At 29.6% G+C, this 18530-nt stretch overlaps 1 protein-coding gene across 1 annotated transcript in view; it reads right to left on the bottom strand.

Moving 5' to 3' along the window:
• Positions 1-16211, bottom strand: part of LOC129981942 (suppressor of lurcher protein 1-like) — a 554298-nt gene extending 538087 nt beyond the window's left edge. The window contains exon 1 of the mRNA XM_056093005.1: positions 15867-16211. Within this exon, the coding sequence (XP_055948980.1) occupies positions 15867-15984 (118 nt within the window). The 5' untranslated portion in view covers positions 15985-16211. The remainder of the gene's footprint in view (positions 1-15866) is intronic.
• Between the last annotated feature and the right edge of the window lie 2319 nt (positions 16212-18530).

Genomic DNA, 18530 nt, shown 5'->3' with positions numbered 1-18530 from the left:
TTTTTATTTCAGATTTTAGCGTCTCGAGAATATTTTGTTAAATAGGATTCATACGGCAGAGGATCTATGTAAAAATTTAAGATTCGTAATTCATCAGCATTTATTTATTCAATTTACATAAAATATAATCATTTAGATCATTTGTTATCAGGTGTATGTCTGTTACCAAAGGTTTACAAATTAATTCCTGGGCTCCGATTAGAGTAGATATCTTATTCATATTAAATAAAACTGTTACATTGAATTAGTATTATAGATATTGTAAAAGATCACAGAAAACGTTTCCTCATATTTACTATTGAAAAAAATATATTTCATATTTATTTCATTTCATACAATCACGAGATAAAAATTACATGTTCATATGCTTAATTTCGAATGATCTGAAATTTTATTTTTTATCTATGCGAAATAAGTTGTTGAAAAATATAATTACATTATTTTTAAAAAATTAATTAAAAATGTAAATTTAATTTGTTGGTTAAAACATTAACATCACTGGAAGGATTATTTTTTGAACTTTAATATGATATAAAAATCAATTTTGTGCTGTTATATTTTCAGCAGTTATAGCGAAAAAACGATAAAATTTCGCTTAATTTTTAATTAATTAAAATTTTAATTACAAATTTAAAAAAAAACCAAATTGCACATTTCTGGACTCCAAGGTGTATATGTGCCAATGGTCTTGCCTGTATATCGGCGGCATCACACACACACTAAGCTTTATTATATATATATATGTGTGTGTGTGTGTGTGTGTGTAAATAAGGGCATCTTTTATTATATATTTATTTTAGCACAGTTTTATTATATTTATTTGAAAGAAAAATTATACTGTTTTATAAAAGTGCAAATTATCTATGAAACATTAGTCCAAAATCTTGCTTAGCTGCTGGACTTTTAAAATTTCTATTAGCTCAGTTCAATTTAAAGGATCATGTATTTGCCTTATATCTTAGCTTTACTTATTCATTGGATTTTTTAACATAAATCATTATCCTTGCTAAGTAGTTACTTTCACACGAGTTTCTCATTTCAAAATAATTAAAAAAATTATCTTTTTCCTATTTCAATCCAAGTTATTGATTCTTAGTATTTAGTTCTATTGAAGTCATCTATATAACTAAAAAGTACACGAAGCCCATTTTGTTTTATTTTTCCTATTGAACAAAGTACAAAGTACGAGTCTTTGAAGCATTATGATTTTTTTGCCAGCATTTTCTAGGAATGTGGTTTTAAGAAGTTAAATTTTGAAATATTTTTGGCTTGCTCTATTTTTTACATTGTAATGAAACAAAACAAACATAACATGTTTTGTAAATATAAGAGAAAAGTAGGAGAAGAATATTCTCACTGATTAGGAAGAATGAAAAAATGAAGAGCCTATGGTCGATTTTAATTGCTAACAAAAAGTATAATGCTATGAGTTCTTTCTTAATGGTCCTTCCATACGTTGAGATCCATTCCTTAAGCCTTTACGATCTTAAAACCATTCGGCAATTATGAAAGATTTTATCTGCTAATACATTTGCATAAAAATGTAAGATATCACTCTATTTTCACTTTTCAAGACAAAAAGAAAAGAAATGGATCTGCTTTTTCCTCGAAAGATATTCCAATACTGATCATTTTCTCAGAAACTAGCCAATTACAATCTCAAAAAGAATGCGATCCATTTTCCAGGAATTTGAGATAATGACAGACTCGGATCTTCTAATCATCGAATTAATTTTTTTTTTCCTCATCAGAAAATATGAATCTTTCCCGAGTGCCGGTGACGAAATTGCTTCTCCATGAATTCCGGTCTCAATTACGTGAGATGATTTGATAACCCTGAGTGAGATAAGAGCAGATTTCTTCAAAGATAAATTTCTATGTCAATGCAACTGGGACGGTCTTTATGAATTTCTTTGTCCTAGAATGAGAAGGCTAGTGTTAAAAGCAAACTAAAGTTGGTCTGATTTTAAAAAAAGCATAAATTTAACCATTGTCGAATTTTTGTATCCCTTACAGACGTACTCTTGCCTCTACTCAACAGTTCGTTTCATAGATTGACGCACTAAGCAGTATTTAAAAGGAAATGCTCATTTGCACGTATGAATCATTAGTTTTTATTTTCATTTTAATAGGGTTTTTTTTTTTCATATTACGGTTAAGAAAAATCTCAAAATATCTTCCTTAATAGAAGATTAGAAAATATTTACTTATCCCAAGGATAGGAAATTGAATAGTGGGAAACGCTACATAACAGCCGGTACGATGTTGACAAAAGCTTGAAACCTTTAAATGGACAACATAAAAGAAGTCATAAATAACTGAAGCAGTAGCACTTCTGCTGATGTTTAGAATGGAATTATTTATTGAAATAAGGCTATCTAACCCTACTGTTGTCTTTGTTGAAAGCTGCTCTATCGAATTCTACTCTTCGTGAATTTAAATCCTTATCATTATGATTTGATCGCATAAAGGAACGAAATACTTTGTGATGTTTGGTACTGAAATGTAGTAGAGATATCTAAAGTGATAGACTACTTAATCCAAACCATTAAAAGAATAATTTCAGATATTGTGGGACTTATATTGCTCAAAAGAAATTGTATGCTACACTGGTGATTACATAGTAGACCCTAAAGGCATGAAAGTATTATTTCTTTTGTATCAATAGTATTCAATGGTTCTTAGTAATAAGTTTTTTGCTTTTTTTATATAAAAAAAACATAAAAATTGAAAGATAATCTTATTTCATTATAAGCCTTTAAATTTCAATTAAGTAGAATCCTTGAAATTGTTTAAAAGAGATTCCTTCTGCTCATTTAGGAAGAAAATAAAAAAAGGGGTTTTCTAAACCTAATCAAATTTTTGAGAAATAAGATTTAAAGTTATTTTGGACCACCTACTTAATCCAAATAAAACAACATGTTGCATACTATTTTGAGATATAGTATCCAATATTGCAAACATTGTTTAATATCATGCTATGCAGTTCAGTGCATGTATGCTACTAGAGAACCTTGTTATACCCCATTAACAATAATCCTATACCATGTGTGCTCTGTTATTACAATCGGATAATAATAGATAAGGCCTAGAACGTAGCTGAAATCGTCATTGCTGTACTATGCAGCTACAGCTATGTAGAATTAATATGCCTAGCAGCCAGCAAAGCTTCCCAAAATTGGAGATTCATTCTGATAGCAGATCTTTATCAGAGGTACGTTTGAATCGAATGGAGAACGTTTGAAAATGTTGAGAGGAGTTTTTTTTCTCTTCAATCTATTGCACACATGGGAGATCCAAATAGATCACACCTCTTAGCAGAAAATCATTCAATTCTCGCCTTTCCTTCTGCTTAAGAAGTCCATGAATGACTCAATCATTTTACTCATTGGGGAAATAAACTGACCAAAAAAATGGGTCGAGTATTTTATTATCACAAAACTAGAAGTAAAAATCGTTCAGACATTTATAAACGGAAGAAAAGATTCGGCACATCGGCTTAGAGACTTAAATACTAGGATAGCAAAAAGGAGTAATAATATTAGTTCATTATTTTATAAAACAATATATAATAATATATATATTATTTTATATTGTTTATCATAGCAATATATTCCATTTAAAATGTCTTGTTTCTTTATATATAAAGTATATGCTCACTGCTTAATGTGAATAAAAATGTTCTCACGTAGAAATTTAAATTAACACTTTTCTGTCATATATTACTTTTTAAAAATATTTTTTTATTATTTTTATTGTTAAAAATGTTTATTTAATGTCCGTACTTCTTTTCCTAGTTCTTCATTTACGAGAAAGTTTTGCATCTTTTTTCTTTTTTTTAACCTATAATACTAAATAAAGATTTTATTGCTTCCTAACTTGTATTACACAGTTTTATGTTTCCCAGCAGGCTTAAGTCACGCTCTTACCTGGATGAAATGTTGGGAAATCTTATAAGATATAATTTAAGAGACTCGAGAGTCATTCTTGGGCGATATTTCTGAACAGTATTTTATGGTGGAAAGTTAAAGATATTTCAGGAATTCCTTATAAAGGATGATATCATCTAATAGTGCAGCTTCCCCACAAAAGAAACATCTGATTACTAAAATCGTTTTCGACATCTGCTCAGATCGGAAATAAAATGGAAATACTAGATTATTTATCTTTTCATATATCACTTCTTACAACTGCTGCATTTGCAAAATTGAAACAATGTTACTGATCGAATTGAAACAATGTTCTATAATCAATCCTATAGTGCTTAGTTTCATACTAACTTTAGCATTCTTTTTCTGGCATGCACACATATTGTGGGTACTTGTTTTTAACCAAATCAGAATACTAAATAGAAAACGATTCTCGCATAATACTAATTACATTTAGCATGAGTAAAAACCCACTACCTTTCGGAAGGCTTTGTTTATAATAGTTCCCATTCATCTGTTGTTTTAATGGGCGTTTTCAAAATTCAACGTGTCTATATATTTCATTAATTTTCAAATAGACTTCTGGCAATCGATTATAATTGCTTAGTTTGATATTTAAAAATTCTACATAAAAATATGTCTATGTTTAATTAATTATCTCTATTTAGAGATTTGCTTCAGATAATTTGCGTTTGAAATAGAAGAGTGTCGGTCATAACAATACTTAATTTGCTAAATATTTATGAATTTGTTTTATTTATGTTAAAATGCGTCATAAAATAATTTTTTATTTGAAAAGATAAATAAATATGTAAATAGCAATTCTTAATAAGACTCTAAAATGCAATCATATATTATATATATATATATATATATATATATATATATATATATATAAAGTTCATCATAATTTAAAATGAACAGGATTAAAAAGTGTATTATATTTTAACAGAAATGTATATTTTCTGCTTCAGGTTTCGTTGTTATATTTAAAATTAACAAGAAGTTATATAACCATTCGTTTCAATACCACATATGTAGAAGAGGATTGAAAATACAACTTATCATTGAAATAACAACTTATCCTTGCTACTATCCATTTGCTGTTAGCGGCCACTATTAAAGACTACAAAAATCACATTTTAATTGTTAGGGTTAAAATAAGAAAAAAAAATTGAAAAATTAAAATGGCACAAAGCATTTTTATACTTTGTTAACTGGCCATTATCGCGAAAACATATATTTGGTCTTTTACAATAAAGGCAGCTCGAAACACAAGGCGAAAACGAAATAAAAACGACGCAGAAAGAAATAAAAAGAACAATCATTGAAGACAGAGAAACAACTTGAAAGCAAAACACACTAATTCGTTTCAAGATCGGCCACTCTATTTCTGTATAACATGATGACATTTTTGATGGGGAAAAGGCAGTAATGACTTATGCAGTTAGATGAACATTGGAATGAATTCGACGGGAAAAAAAAATGTCAACCATTCCTTCTTCCATCCGTTCACGCATCTTTATTCTTCACATTCTTAAATCCCATTGTCCACATAACTTATACATGAACAATAGTTACAAAGTTATATTTTAATCGAAAACCACGCAAGCTCTAGAAACGCGCTTGGAGATGCGAATGTCCAAGAAACATTAAAGCAATAAAGACGTATTAATCTCCACAAAAATTACCATAACCATTTGATTATTATCAAGGGAACTTCTAAAAAAATCTATGAAAATATACTTAGAAAATCTGATAGTAGGAAATTTTAATAAAAAAATAATAATTTTAATATAAAAATGTAATTAGAAATTCGTAACTTATTTTTTAGTTGCACAATTCTAAATCAAAAAGAAAATAAATCCCTCCGTTTTTTTTTTTTTTTTCCAGAAACAAAGTTGAAAGTTAAAATTCTGTCTACTTGACTGTTCCACATTGTTTTCTCCGATGAAAAGTCCCTTTGGTTGCGTAATAAAATGACTCGTCAAAGGCCGAGCGAAATCTCCGATCTGATTCATTCTTCCTCCAAACGGATCCTTCGTTATTCCGTCCACGCATGCAACAACAGAATTCTCTTACAAAGAATCCGCAGAGGGACCTGCAATCTTCATGCCATATTTCGTAAAAAGAATATCTGCAGTAGTTGAAGAATTTGATTTAATATCAAAATGACAGACCGAAGAGCAGAATCCATGAATGGAGCTTTAGAAATTCCGAGAAGAAATCTTACATTGAATTTTGTTAGTTTCCATAGAATAGATATGGACAAACATTTGAATCGAGAACCTGAATTTTATATTAGCTCTTATTTAATATTTATATACACTTAAGGTACTTTTCATATATGCTCTGTGCATTCCTAATCAGTCTCCGGGTTTGAATTTCTTATGTTGATTCTTCTTGTCTTTAAAAGCTCTTATTTTTTACTATCGATAATTTTGAAATCTCTAGGCTCTATTTCTTTGGCTCATTTGTATTTTTTTTTTTCTTTGATACATTGATATCTAGAAATGCTATAACATTGCATATATCCTTATTTTTTTCCATCAACTACCAAATTGCATATCGCTTTAGAATTGTTGTGAGGAAAAGTCTATAAAGTATAATAATTTATTTTATCTATTTCGCAGCGGATTGTTAGCATTACATTCGAATACAGTTTCATTGTTGAAGAGAATCGTTTGACGTTAGGAATTTAAAAGAAAAATATATATTACATTTAAATATTAAGGAAAAATTCATTTTGTGTATTTTTTTCCAGAATTCAGATTGAAGTCTTTTTCAGAATTATAATTGAGATAAAATATTTCAATTTAATTCTGAATAAATAAGAAATAGCTCTTTAAAAGAAATCTCTTAAAAGTTTCTATCCCTAGGCATTTTTGCCAAATAATAGTAATTCAGAGATTTCTCAATAATTCTGAAGTAGCAAATATTAAAATACAAAGAAATTTTTTTTCATGTTTCAATTTGCAAAATCCAAAATGTCACTCTAGGGATTTTGCAAATACACGAATAACACATTTTCGCATAAATATTCGACAACTATTAAATGTTATTACTTACTGTGCTTTCTTCCATTGTTTTAGATTTATATTACTACTTCTTTCATTTATTTATTCATGAATTAAATAAATTTTGTCTTTTTTCAAATGCTACTTGTAACAATTGTTTACACATCCCCCGTTTTCCCCGTTTTTTAGACATTTTCAAATTTCCTTTGCGAAACTGTCTTAAATATTTTTTATGTTTATAATTTCATATCTTAGATTCAAGGCCAATTTTAATATAATATAAATGGAAAAACTAAATACTCACTACATTTTTACTCAGTATTGATATATAAATATGACTATCGTTGAATAAGCTTGTAAAAGAAATCTCAAGAGTGGCAACCATATATTAGATATTGTCTCTAAATCGAACCTATACATTTTTCATTTGCATAATAAAATATATATACTAAACGCGGTTTACTGATATAAAATTATACAGCAAAGGGACTTGAGATTGGATTCTGTAGAAATGTCTCCTTACATATATTCAAATTCTCTCAAACAGCTTTAATTTTCGTTTAAGGATCTCTTGTCAAATTACCACATACCTTAAGGTGCAGCAGAGCATAAAACGTCGGAAATATTGAGGCTGCATGTTTTGACTGCTTCCATCTTTTCTATTTCAAATACATCTTCAAATTTTGCCAATGGAAAAGAGAAATAATTTCTTATTTACAAAAAAAATTATATTATATATATATAAAAATGGGAAGATGCATATATATATATATATTATATATATATATATATACAAAAGGATTAGAATCAAGTTAATAGGAAAAACAAATATCAAATAAAAATTAAACCAAAAAAATTATTAAAAAAATATAAAAAAAGAATCCGGCCTGAAGACTTTTTCAAGGGTCACCCTCAGGCAGGGATTCAAAGAAGGGGATTTTTTCTGTGAGGACATACAGACATTGTCTAATAATGATTCCTCGTGACCCGAAAATCCCCTAAAATTATGCTCAAGAGATATACCATTTTAACAGAAAGGAAATACAAAATAACAAATTAGAAGAAAATAGCCACAACAAAGTAAAGATACAATAACAAAAATAACAATAAAAACAAAAACTAGCACAAAAATTAAAATTAAAAACGAAAAGGCCAGAACATACCATCCAACAGTCAAGGAAACTTTAAACTATCGATTGCGATTCCCTGTTTTTAAAAAAATTAACGGTAAATTATGTAAACAGGTAGGCTCCCAGCGCCATCTATTGAGTGATCCAATATGCAAGGAAAGTTCTATTTTTATTTAAGCCAAAGGATTAATCCCAAACCATACCTTGTTTAATTAAAAAATTGACATTACAGTAATTTCTAGGAAATTCATTTTTAATTAAATTTTTAAGGAGGATGTTTGATGCTTCAATATAAGAATTTTTATTATTGCAAACCCTTTTGATCCTGTTAACTTGTGAGAAAATTAGATTTTTGAAAATTTTAGAGTTTAGATTGGAATGGTAGTTACATAGTTTTGTTATTTTAAAGTTGAAATCATCCCTTTTATCGTATATACCAACTATTGTTTTATCATTAGCAATTTCGATTTTTAAATCCAGAAATGTAGCCTCAAGTTGAATTTTATTTGTATCTTTTAGAATTAAATCTTTTGGATAGCAATTAGTAATAATATTAGTATTGTCGAAGTTAATCAAAAGTAGGTCATCAATATATCTCCACCCGTTTATTAAATTATATTTAATTCTTTTTTTCTCATAGTAATGCAGGAAAATATTAGCTAAAGCACTTGAGAAAGCTGTTCCCATTGGAATGCCCTTGACTTGTTTATAAAAATTAATATCATTAAACACGTAATTTTCAGTAATATTAAAATTACATAACTGAAGCCAGTTATTTTTAGGAATGATATTTTCATTTAAATATTCGTCATATATAAAAGTGCAGACCTTTATTAATTTTTCATGAGGTAGATTAGTGTATAAATTTATTAGTGTATAAATCAAAAGTATTAAGTTTATTAATGTTGTTATCTTTAAGAAAATCCAATACTTCTTTGTTACTAGAAATAATAAAGTTGTCGTCATTTTTTATTTTGTCCAGGATAATTTTTAAGTATTTAAAGAAATGTTTACCCGTATAGTAATTATAACTGCCAGTGCTACAAGTCACGAATCTGAATTTTAATGGATTTTTATGAAATTTAACTGTTGGGAATAAATAAGGATAGTTAAGAGAGCAAGTCTTAGTTTTGGTTTTTTTTGCGAAAGCTAGCATTCTTTTATCTAATTCCTTTTTCCCGGTGTTCTTTAACATATAAGTTGCATTAGAGTTATATTCATTTAGTTTTGGTTTTTTTTGCGAAAGCTAGCATTCTTTTATATTGTATATTGTATGTATGTCTTTTATATTGTATGTATTGTTTATATATATATATATATATATATATATATATATATAAACGTGGTATTCTGTACATCATTAATAAATTGTTAATTAAGTATTAATTCTTTATGCTTGCAAGTATAAAGAATTAATACTTAATTCTTTATAGTATAGTATTTTAATTAATTTTGCCATTTAAATAGAAAGTATAACAAATTTCTAAAATTCTTTACACAATCTATAATATAATTGCATATCATTGGATTAATTATTTATAAATGTTTAGAAGATTTTCCAACGTATTTCAAAGATGGATGAACAAATCGGACAAAAATAAAAAGATGAAGTAGTTTGTCATCGAGATTCTTATTGAAATATATAAGATCTGGTAAAAATAGAATACACTAAAGATATCCATCCGTATATGATGGAAAAGATTCCATATTCTTCACCGTGATTTATTGACTCTAACTATAAAATGTGATTTATCAAAGATGTGTATAATTATCATGAAACATAAAATGTATTATTACAATAAAATTTTGTAGCAATTAAAAATTAGATTTAAGGCTCAAATGAATTAAATACCTTATCTGATGTATGTATGTAATGCGCTTATAGAAATTTTAAGAATCAATAGAATGGAAAATAAGTAAGCCATGAAAAATTAAGGAAGAGTTTTTCAAACGAATATCAGCTATTGGAATTCTAAATGCTATTTTTGGGACGAAAAGCCACAAAACAATTAAAAGCAGAAGGTTACGTTTTCCATGCAAGGCTCACGTCTCTTGTAAAGCTCATTTATGGGTCTACTTTTTGAATGCAGTTTCAAATCTTTCCTTTTTTATGATTTATTTAATACTAGCCGCCTTTGGCGACCAGCCGGTTCGCCAATCTTAATGTTCGTTAAAATTTTCATAATTAAATATTTTATGCAATTCTTACTTTAATAGCTTCTTCATCAAAATTTTTTTTTGTAATTTGATTATTGAAAACAGTCACTGAGTGTTTAAACTTTATGGGCACTAAAGAATATCTTTCTTAATTTATGTAATATTTCAAAAATTTGTCAGCAACATTTTCTCAGATTCATCATGACCAGATTGATTAATTAACAATGTTTAATTTTAAAGGCATCAAACACTAAAAAAAAAAAAAAACGAATTGTTTAAAATAATCAGTTGAAAACAGGTTAAAAAAAACTACTTAAAAGACGATGGTCTTAAAACTATAAGCATACACAAAAAATATATAACTAACATAAATACACTTTAATTACAAAAGCATGCAACTAATCTAAAAATAATTTAAATCTTCCGTTGATATTGGTTGTCATGTCAACAATCAGTGAATTTACAACGCTAGTTACGGTAACGCAAATGCGTGAGTTTTTCTAAGCCAGTTGGGGTAACGCTATGCAGATTAGAAATTTTTATTTCCTTTATTCTGTTTTATTTTAATTCAAAAGTATTTCAGAATTAATCTGAAAGATCGATTAATTAACAATGTTTAATTTTAAATGCATCAAACATTACGAAAATAAACAGAATCCTTTGAAAAAATCAGCCGAAAAAATACTAACCTTAGCCTCATTACTGTTTGGAGAAAAAAAAAACGAAAGCCTTACTCATTTGGCGGTGGCGAAAATGGAAGATTTTTTTGGCGGAAAAGTTGGCGGTGGGGAAAATGGAAGATTTTTTTGGCGGGAAAGTTAGTTTTTAAACAGAACTCTTACTCATTTGGTGGTAGGGAAAATGAATAACTTTTTGTCGAGAAAATTATCTTTTATTTAATAATTAAAATTCCAATTAAAAATTCAAAAAAATGGACCCCAGGTGCACATTCCCGACCTCTAAGGTATACATGTACCAAATTTGGTAGCTGTAGGTCAAATGGTCTTTTCTGTGGAGCGCCAACACACACACACACATTGAACTTTATATATAAGTATAGATGTTTTTTTAAAGCAAGCGAAGAGGGGAAAAAAAAACTATTCTAAAAAATTGGGTAAAGCAGGTGTTCTTTTTAAATAAGTAATTTTTTTAAAAAAATGAAACGAAAAAGGGGAAAAGTTATTCTATAAAATTGTGTAAAGCAGATGTTCTGTCTTAGAAACTTCTTTTCCCTTTCCAGCTGTGTTGCCATAGAAACCGGCGCACAGCTGTTTACACGTTTATGTTTATCTATTCAGATTTTATAGCATCTAATCAGAGTAACGGTGAATATCAGTGTGTTCGTGTTCGTCAATAAATATTAATTTTTTTCATAACATGATTAACGAAAACAGGGTCACTGAGCATTTAAACCTTATGAGAACTAAAAAATATCTTTCTTAATTTATGTAATATCTCAAGAATTTGTCGACCAGCCGGTTCGAAAATCTTAATGTTCGTTAAAATTTTTATATTTAAATATTTTATGCAATTCCTACTTTAATAGCTTCTTCATCAAAATATTTTAAAACTTCAAATTTTGATAGTCATATAATTCACTCATAATATTATAAAGGCCTTCAGTCATAACATCATATGTATCTCTCTCATTTTCTGTTAGCACCCGTAGAATTTATGCTTTAAATTAAAGTGGAAAGAATTAATCTGCAATTAATATAATAATATTTTTTACTGAAACAAAGAATTTTTTATAATCTGATTAATGAAAATAGAGTCACTCAGCGTTTAAACTTTATGGGCACTAAAGAATATCTTTTTCAATTTACGTATTATCTCAAGAATTTGTCAACAAAATTTTCTTAGATTCATCATGAGCATATCGATTAATTAACAATGTTTACTTTTAAATGCATTAAACACTAAGAAAATGAAACGAATCGTTTAAAATAGACGGTTTAAAACAGGTTTTAAAAAAACTACTTAAAAAGCGGTGCACTTAAAAGTATAAGCATATACAAAAAAATATATAACTAACATAAATACATTTTAATTACAAAAGCATGCAACGAACCTAAAAATAAATTTAAATCCAGTCCGCATCCGTTGATAATAATTCGTCAACACAATGCGGAATTCAGAACACAAAGCGCATGCGTGAATTTTCAACGCCAGTTACGTAACGCAAATACGTGATTTTTTTTCTACGCCAGTTGGGGTAACGCTATGCGGATTAGAAATTTTTAATTTCCTTTATTCTGTTTTATTTTAATTCAAAAGTACTTCAGAATGAATCTGAATGATCGATTAATTAACAATGTTTAATTTTAAATGCATCAAACATTAAGAAAATAAACAGAATAGTTTGAAATAATTCGCCGAAAAAATACTAACCCTAGCCTCATTACTGTTGGGAGAAAAGCCTTACTCATTTGGCGGTGGCGAAAATGGAAGATTTTTTTGGCGGAAAAGTTGGCGGTGGGGAAAATGGAAGATTTTTTTGGCGGGAAAGTTAGTTTTTAATTAATAATTAAAATTCTAATTAAAATTTCAAAAAAAGGGACCCCAGGTGCACATTCCCGACATCTAAGGTATACATGTACCAAATTTGATAGCTGTAAGTCAAATGACCTGGCCTGTAGAGCGCCAACACACACACACACACACACACATTGAGCTTTATTATAAGTATAGATTTACATCGTATGAAAAAAACATTGCGCTTCATAAAATTTCACGAAAAGAATAACATGTATGCTGCGTATGTTATTCTGCTTATCTATTATTAGCATTCTAAAAGACCAACAGATTCATTAAAAAGGCTTATAAACGTACTTTTTAAGAAGATAAATAACATTGCGTCAAAAATTAATAGGAGCTTCGAAATAAAGAATATTTTACTTTGGAAATTTTAATTTATAACTAAATAATTAACTTTATTTATTCAATTATAAGTGGGACTGTCGTTTGATAAATTATCCGAAAAAATAAAATTTAAACTTGAATAAAAGTCACTTTCCTTTAGATTCTTTTAAAATTTATAATCCATACCGCATGAAATTTATTTTCAGTATATTCATATTAGCAACTTTAAAGAATAAAATCTAGGATTTATTCGAAATTTATTTTTAAAAAATTAGAATTTGTTATTGACTTCGTTTAAACAAATAATAGAAAACAACCTGAATGTATTAGATTTTTTAATGTCTATTACCCACATAAAATGTGTCGAAATGCAAGCATATTTAGATGTGCATCTTTCATGAAGTAACTTCAAAACAAAGAAATTACTTTCCGTTGATATTAATTTGCAAATAAATAAAAATAAAAACTATTTTTAAAAAAAGTTGAAAACCCTTTTTTTTTTTTTTAAATCATCTTTTACCATTCAGGCCATTTGAACCGATTCCATTCCAGGTTGGAATAATGTTACATTCTGAATCTGAGGTGTACACCTATTCAGCTTTCTATCCTCTTTTAGCTAATTTATGGAAAACGATAAGTTCTTAAGGAATGCCGCGCATAATTTGGGTGTTGTCTTTGCGATTTACATCCACAAGCTGAAGCGCGTGGCAGAATGCCCATTTCCCGAGAGCAGTTGTTTATTTCACTTCACAACTAATGGGTTCTTTTATGGACAGAACAAAAAATTGTAATAAAAATCTTCAGCTGGTATTATTCCAAAAAATGAGCTTATGGATTTGCAAGCATAATAAGCCCTACGATGATAAAGTTTTGTTTCAAATATTTCGATTCATTTAACATGAAGCATGAGTTAAGAGAATGGATAGGTCATAAAGCATACAAACACAAAAGAAGTAAGAATATTTCATAAAAGACTTATCTGTGTTTTAAAAAGATTCTTAACAATACATGAGATATTGCTAGTGACAAAAGGCGATTGAATAATGCTGCCAATAAATAATGCTCTATTCGTACTCTATTCTACATCTACACATATTACAATAGAATGTCATGTTGATGCAATAGATAGACGAATCACAATCAAAATAGCGCTCACGCAATTTCTCAATAAAGCTCTATAAGGTACGCTTGGATCTAATTGGATGAGACTGAATGCATGTAATTTTAAGTAGTATAGCGGCATATTCAAGAACTCTTTTCTAGAAGTGTAAAGAATATTCTGAAATCCCAAATAAAAATAAAGAGAAATTTTCGATAGCATCATCTTCGGGATTTGAACAAAGGAGCTGCCTTACTGAAATATAAAAATATATCTCAGGATTAACGTGTTTGAGACTTTCTTGGCAATATATGCTTATATCGAGGGATAATCAGGTCGTTTATTTAAAAATATTGAAACAATGTGAAATCCATATGCAATAGCTAACGAAATAGATCCAACGTTTCTTGCCTAAAAATGAAAGGTAAACAGTTTCTTGAAAGTATGCTTGGATGATCCTCATTGAAAGTGTTAATCTTGAACTGCATCTTTATCAGTTTTAATGATAATTAAATACAAAAAAAATTAGAGTATGAATTTAGTCATCAGATTTTCCACAGGGAAACATATCAACTGTTAAAAAAGCATTGAGGATAATTTTAATATCATGAGGATCATTTATCAGATCTCTTTTAGGGAGAGGATGCAAATAACAGAAACTTAATGTTGAATTGTAAATATCATTAGGAATGTACACTATTTTTTCAGCCAAAAACCGATGCTAAACATCTTCTGAACACACATACTTTTGAAAGAGATTAATTTTTTATTTGTTAGATATTAATTAGATTCCCAATCTCATCTCCTATACTTTAAGAAAATTAGAATGTAATATAGAATATTAATATGAAATTGTTTAAGATTAAGAGACGAACACATAGCCATTTAAAAAGGCCATCTCTCAAATATCTAGGAATATTCTTAAATAAAAAGCTCAATTGGATTTCTCACATTCAGAAACAAAGCTCTCAGGCTGTCAGCTAATATTAGAAACTTTGGTGTAGTTCCATGCGGGGATATACAGCAAAAATTCAGGAGGATCCAATATCAAACAGTCACAGAGAGGATGTCCCTATATGGTGCAAGCGCATATTTTCTCTTAATCTCTCCTAGAATGGAAAAAAAATGCTTTTTATACAAAGGATCTTTCTCCTTTATGTCACTAGATAACATCGAACAGGACCAAAAGGAGCTTTACAAGTATCAGGTTATTACAAGTGTCGCGCCGTTACACACAAAACCACAAGAACCCGTTTACATCAATGCCATATGCATAAGAAAATAAATTGAATTCGAAGGTTTTCTAATCATCCAAGAGAATTTGAAAAAAAAAAAATTAAAGTATTATTATTATCAATCTTTCATTATTATGTAAATAGAAAAACCAAATCTCCAGAATAGAACCCTTCGAAGAGATAACACTCCTCCATTCTACACATACGATTCTAAAACAGAAATATAAACGAAATGCTCATTAGAAATTATTGCACATTTAGAAATATCATTAAAGTTCTGGACATTTAATGGAAACTTTAAAAAAAAATCTTTACATTATTTCAGGTTGAAATTTTAGGACTGAAAGAACAATTGTTCGAGAAAGCGAAGGAAATAAAGAAATTAAAATCTGGACATAAGTTCTCTCGATTTTATAGATGCTAAAAGGTCTCCTTACCTTCATCAGTTTGTCCGAGATGTCCAATCCAGGGACCCAAAATCTTCCTAAGGTGGATCAAAATACATGTTGGTCTTTGGGATAACGAAGAAGCTACTAGTGTCTCAAAAGCAGTCATAAGCGAAGGTACATCGGCGGACCAATTGCGTTGGCAAGGAATTTACAGGTGCGGTTGATAAAAAAAGTTCAGTGTGACTTGCAGCGAGGCCATACAAAATATCCGATATTTTTCAGAAATCGGAAAAATATTTATAAATTCTAAATGAATTAATTTTCAACCTAAGACTGTGTTACTATATAAATTGTACCGACACACGATGACGACACGGGTGGCGAACATCTCGACGTGCGTGGCACATATTTCCACCGCAAGTGGTTAAACAGTATCTACAAGGAAATGGCATCACTTTTGTGACAGTGGAAATGCTACATGACTTGTTTATGATGACCGTAAAACAATCAAATTACAAGGACTCTCCTGGGCTCGTGCAGAAGTCCTGTTTGTCACAAGACGTGGGCTTTTCCATTTCTTCCTTTATCAGATGACTTCTGCTCCTCTGGAGAAGTCAGCGACACCGTCCACTATGCGACACCTTAGCTTTTTACACTTTCGAGGCCCTTACAGAAACCTCACCTTCGTTACAAAGACTTTAATACAAAAGAGTCCTTAGCAATCTATCATCAAGAAAAAGAACCATAAACATGACTCAATGCATAATTGATAATGTGTAATTACTCCAATTAGAATAATCATATCAAATTTTTCCACGCAATATTTTAATATACAGCGAATTTTCTTCATAGAGCATCCTTAATCTTTTTATAGCATCTTATTTTTACATAATTGTTTTCCTCCTTATGCTTGAATTTGAGACATAACACAGTATTTCTTATTTTACTTTGTGAAAGATATTTTGAAATGTTTTACTTTTTCATTCATATTGTATATTGCCATATTCATTCATTTGTCATCATCATTGTTGTCATTTTCATGCATAATCACAGTTTTTGTCATTTATTTCTTGCTATTTGTTAGTGTATTTTTTTAAATAAAGTCCATCGATATCTATGCCAAATTTGATGTGGGATCACAGGAGCTTCAGAAACGGAGGTGTGGTGCTGTATTAAGATTAAAGCAGGAATACGGAATTTCAAAATAACTCATTTGGTTTTTTTTTTAATTGGAAAAACAGTTCACTTTTATATTCACTGAAATATATAAAGTTGTTGTTCAAAAGGACAAACACGAAATGCCGATTTCTGTACGCAGAAGGAAGTTGTAAGTGACTAAACGAAATCGATATAATTACCATGTGTGCGAAACAGATAACGCAATTGATTGATGAATATATATATATATTTTTATCTATGTTGCACGCATGTAAGGCACATAAGAATATGAAATGAAAGAGGAACTGCTGAAGGACATGTACACGTTGCTCGAATGATATAAGTATTTGTTTTTGAACAAAGCAAATGATATGAATCACAAAACATGTCCACATGATTTTACATGTGGAATATTGTAGTTAAATTACAAAGAGACCATTCATTTCGAGATGTCGCTTATAAATTAGGAATTTTCAAAATTAATGCTGGATACTTACAGAAAAAAGTTTATGAAACTGGAGCAGTTATTAGGTATAATTTTAGTCGGTTGGCCAAACCTATTATTAATGAGAATCACCATGTATACAGATTACAAATGAAAGAAGAAATAATCGAATCACTCTCTCAAATCGGCAGAAGGAATATAGACAAATACTTAAATCAGAATGTAATTCCTGATGTTGTCCAGGAGAAGATAGGGTTTATCTGTATCCCATCAGTTTGTTCGTAAATCAGCTTGATCAGTTTCTTTGGATAATGTTGCAAAAAGAGGAGATAATGATTTGTAGGGCGAATATGCCATCTGAATTGATTAACAATGACGAAATACATCGTTCACGGAGGGAAGCAGATTTTATTTATAGGTTGAATCAGCACATAAGGTGTCGCTTATTTTTTCCGATGTTGCTGACCATTCCAAAAGTACCTACAGAACAGAACGCCGCCTCATACCCCTGTATCCGTAAACATTCTGGTCACTGTTGTTGTTTCTTATGACACTTGCCATGGACAAGCCCGCTGTTCGAAGACAGCCGATTTTAGCCTGAGTGGGAGTTCCTCTTGTTTCTATAGTAGCGCCATCTAAGGCCAAGAGAACGACTCAGCTACACACACGTCACAACCCTTTTTACGGGGCGGACTTCATTCACACATATCATTTACTCACAGATCGTAATTTAGACCTGAATCAGAGAACGATCACCCCTGATCCAGTACCCCCAGTGGTATTACTCTCAACATGGAGGACTTTGTGACCACGACAGATTTAACGCGCGTCAGCCACCAAGTACGAGGGGAGTCTTCGGCCGGCGGGGTTCGAACTCGCAACCTAAGGGACGCGAATCCGACGCTCTACCAACCAGGCTATCCCGGCCTATTCTAGTCACTAAACGGTTTGATAGGCATATTACGGGAATTTTATTAATACCAAAATATTTACAGTAGAAAAAGCGAAGGTAACTCTGTACAGAATTTACCAATATATAAGAAAAAATAATAAAATGGAACAGTTAACAAGGATTTTCAAGTTTGAAAAATCGAAGAAAAAATATTTTA

Source organism: Argiope bruennichi, chromosome 8 (assembly GCF_947563725.1).
Source record: "Argiope bruennichi chromosome 8, qqArgBrue1.1, whole genome shotgun sequence".
NCBI lineage: Eukaryota > Metazoa > Arthropoda > Arachnida > Araneae > Araneidae > Argiope > Argiope bruennichi.
This window is presented reverse-complemented; position numbering and strand designations above follow the sequence as displayed.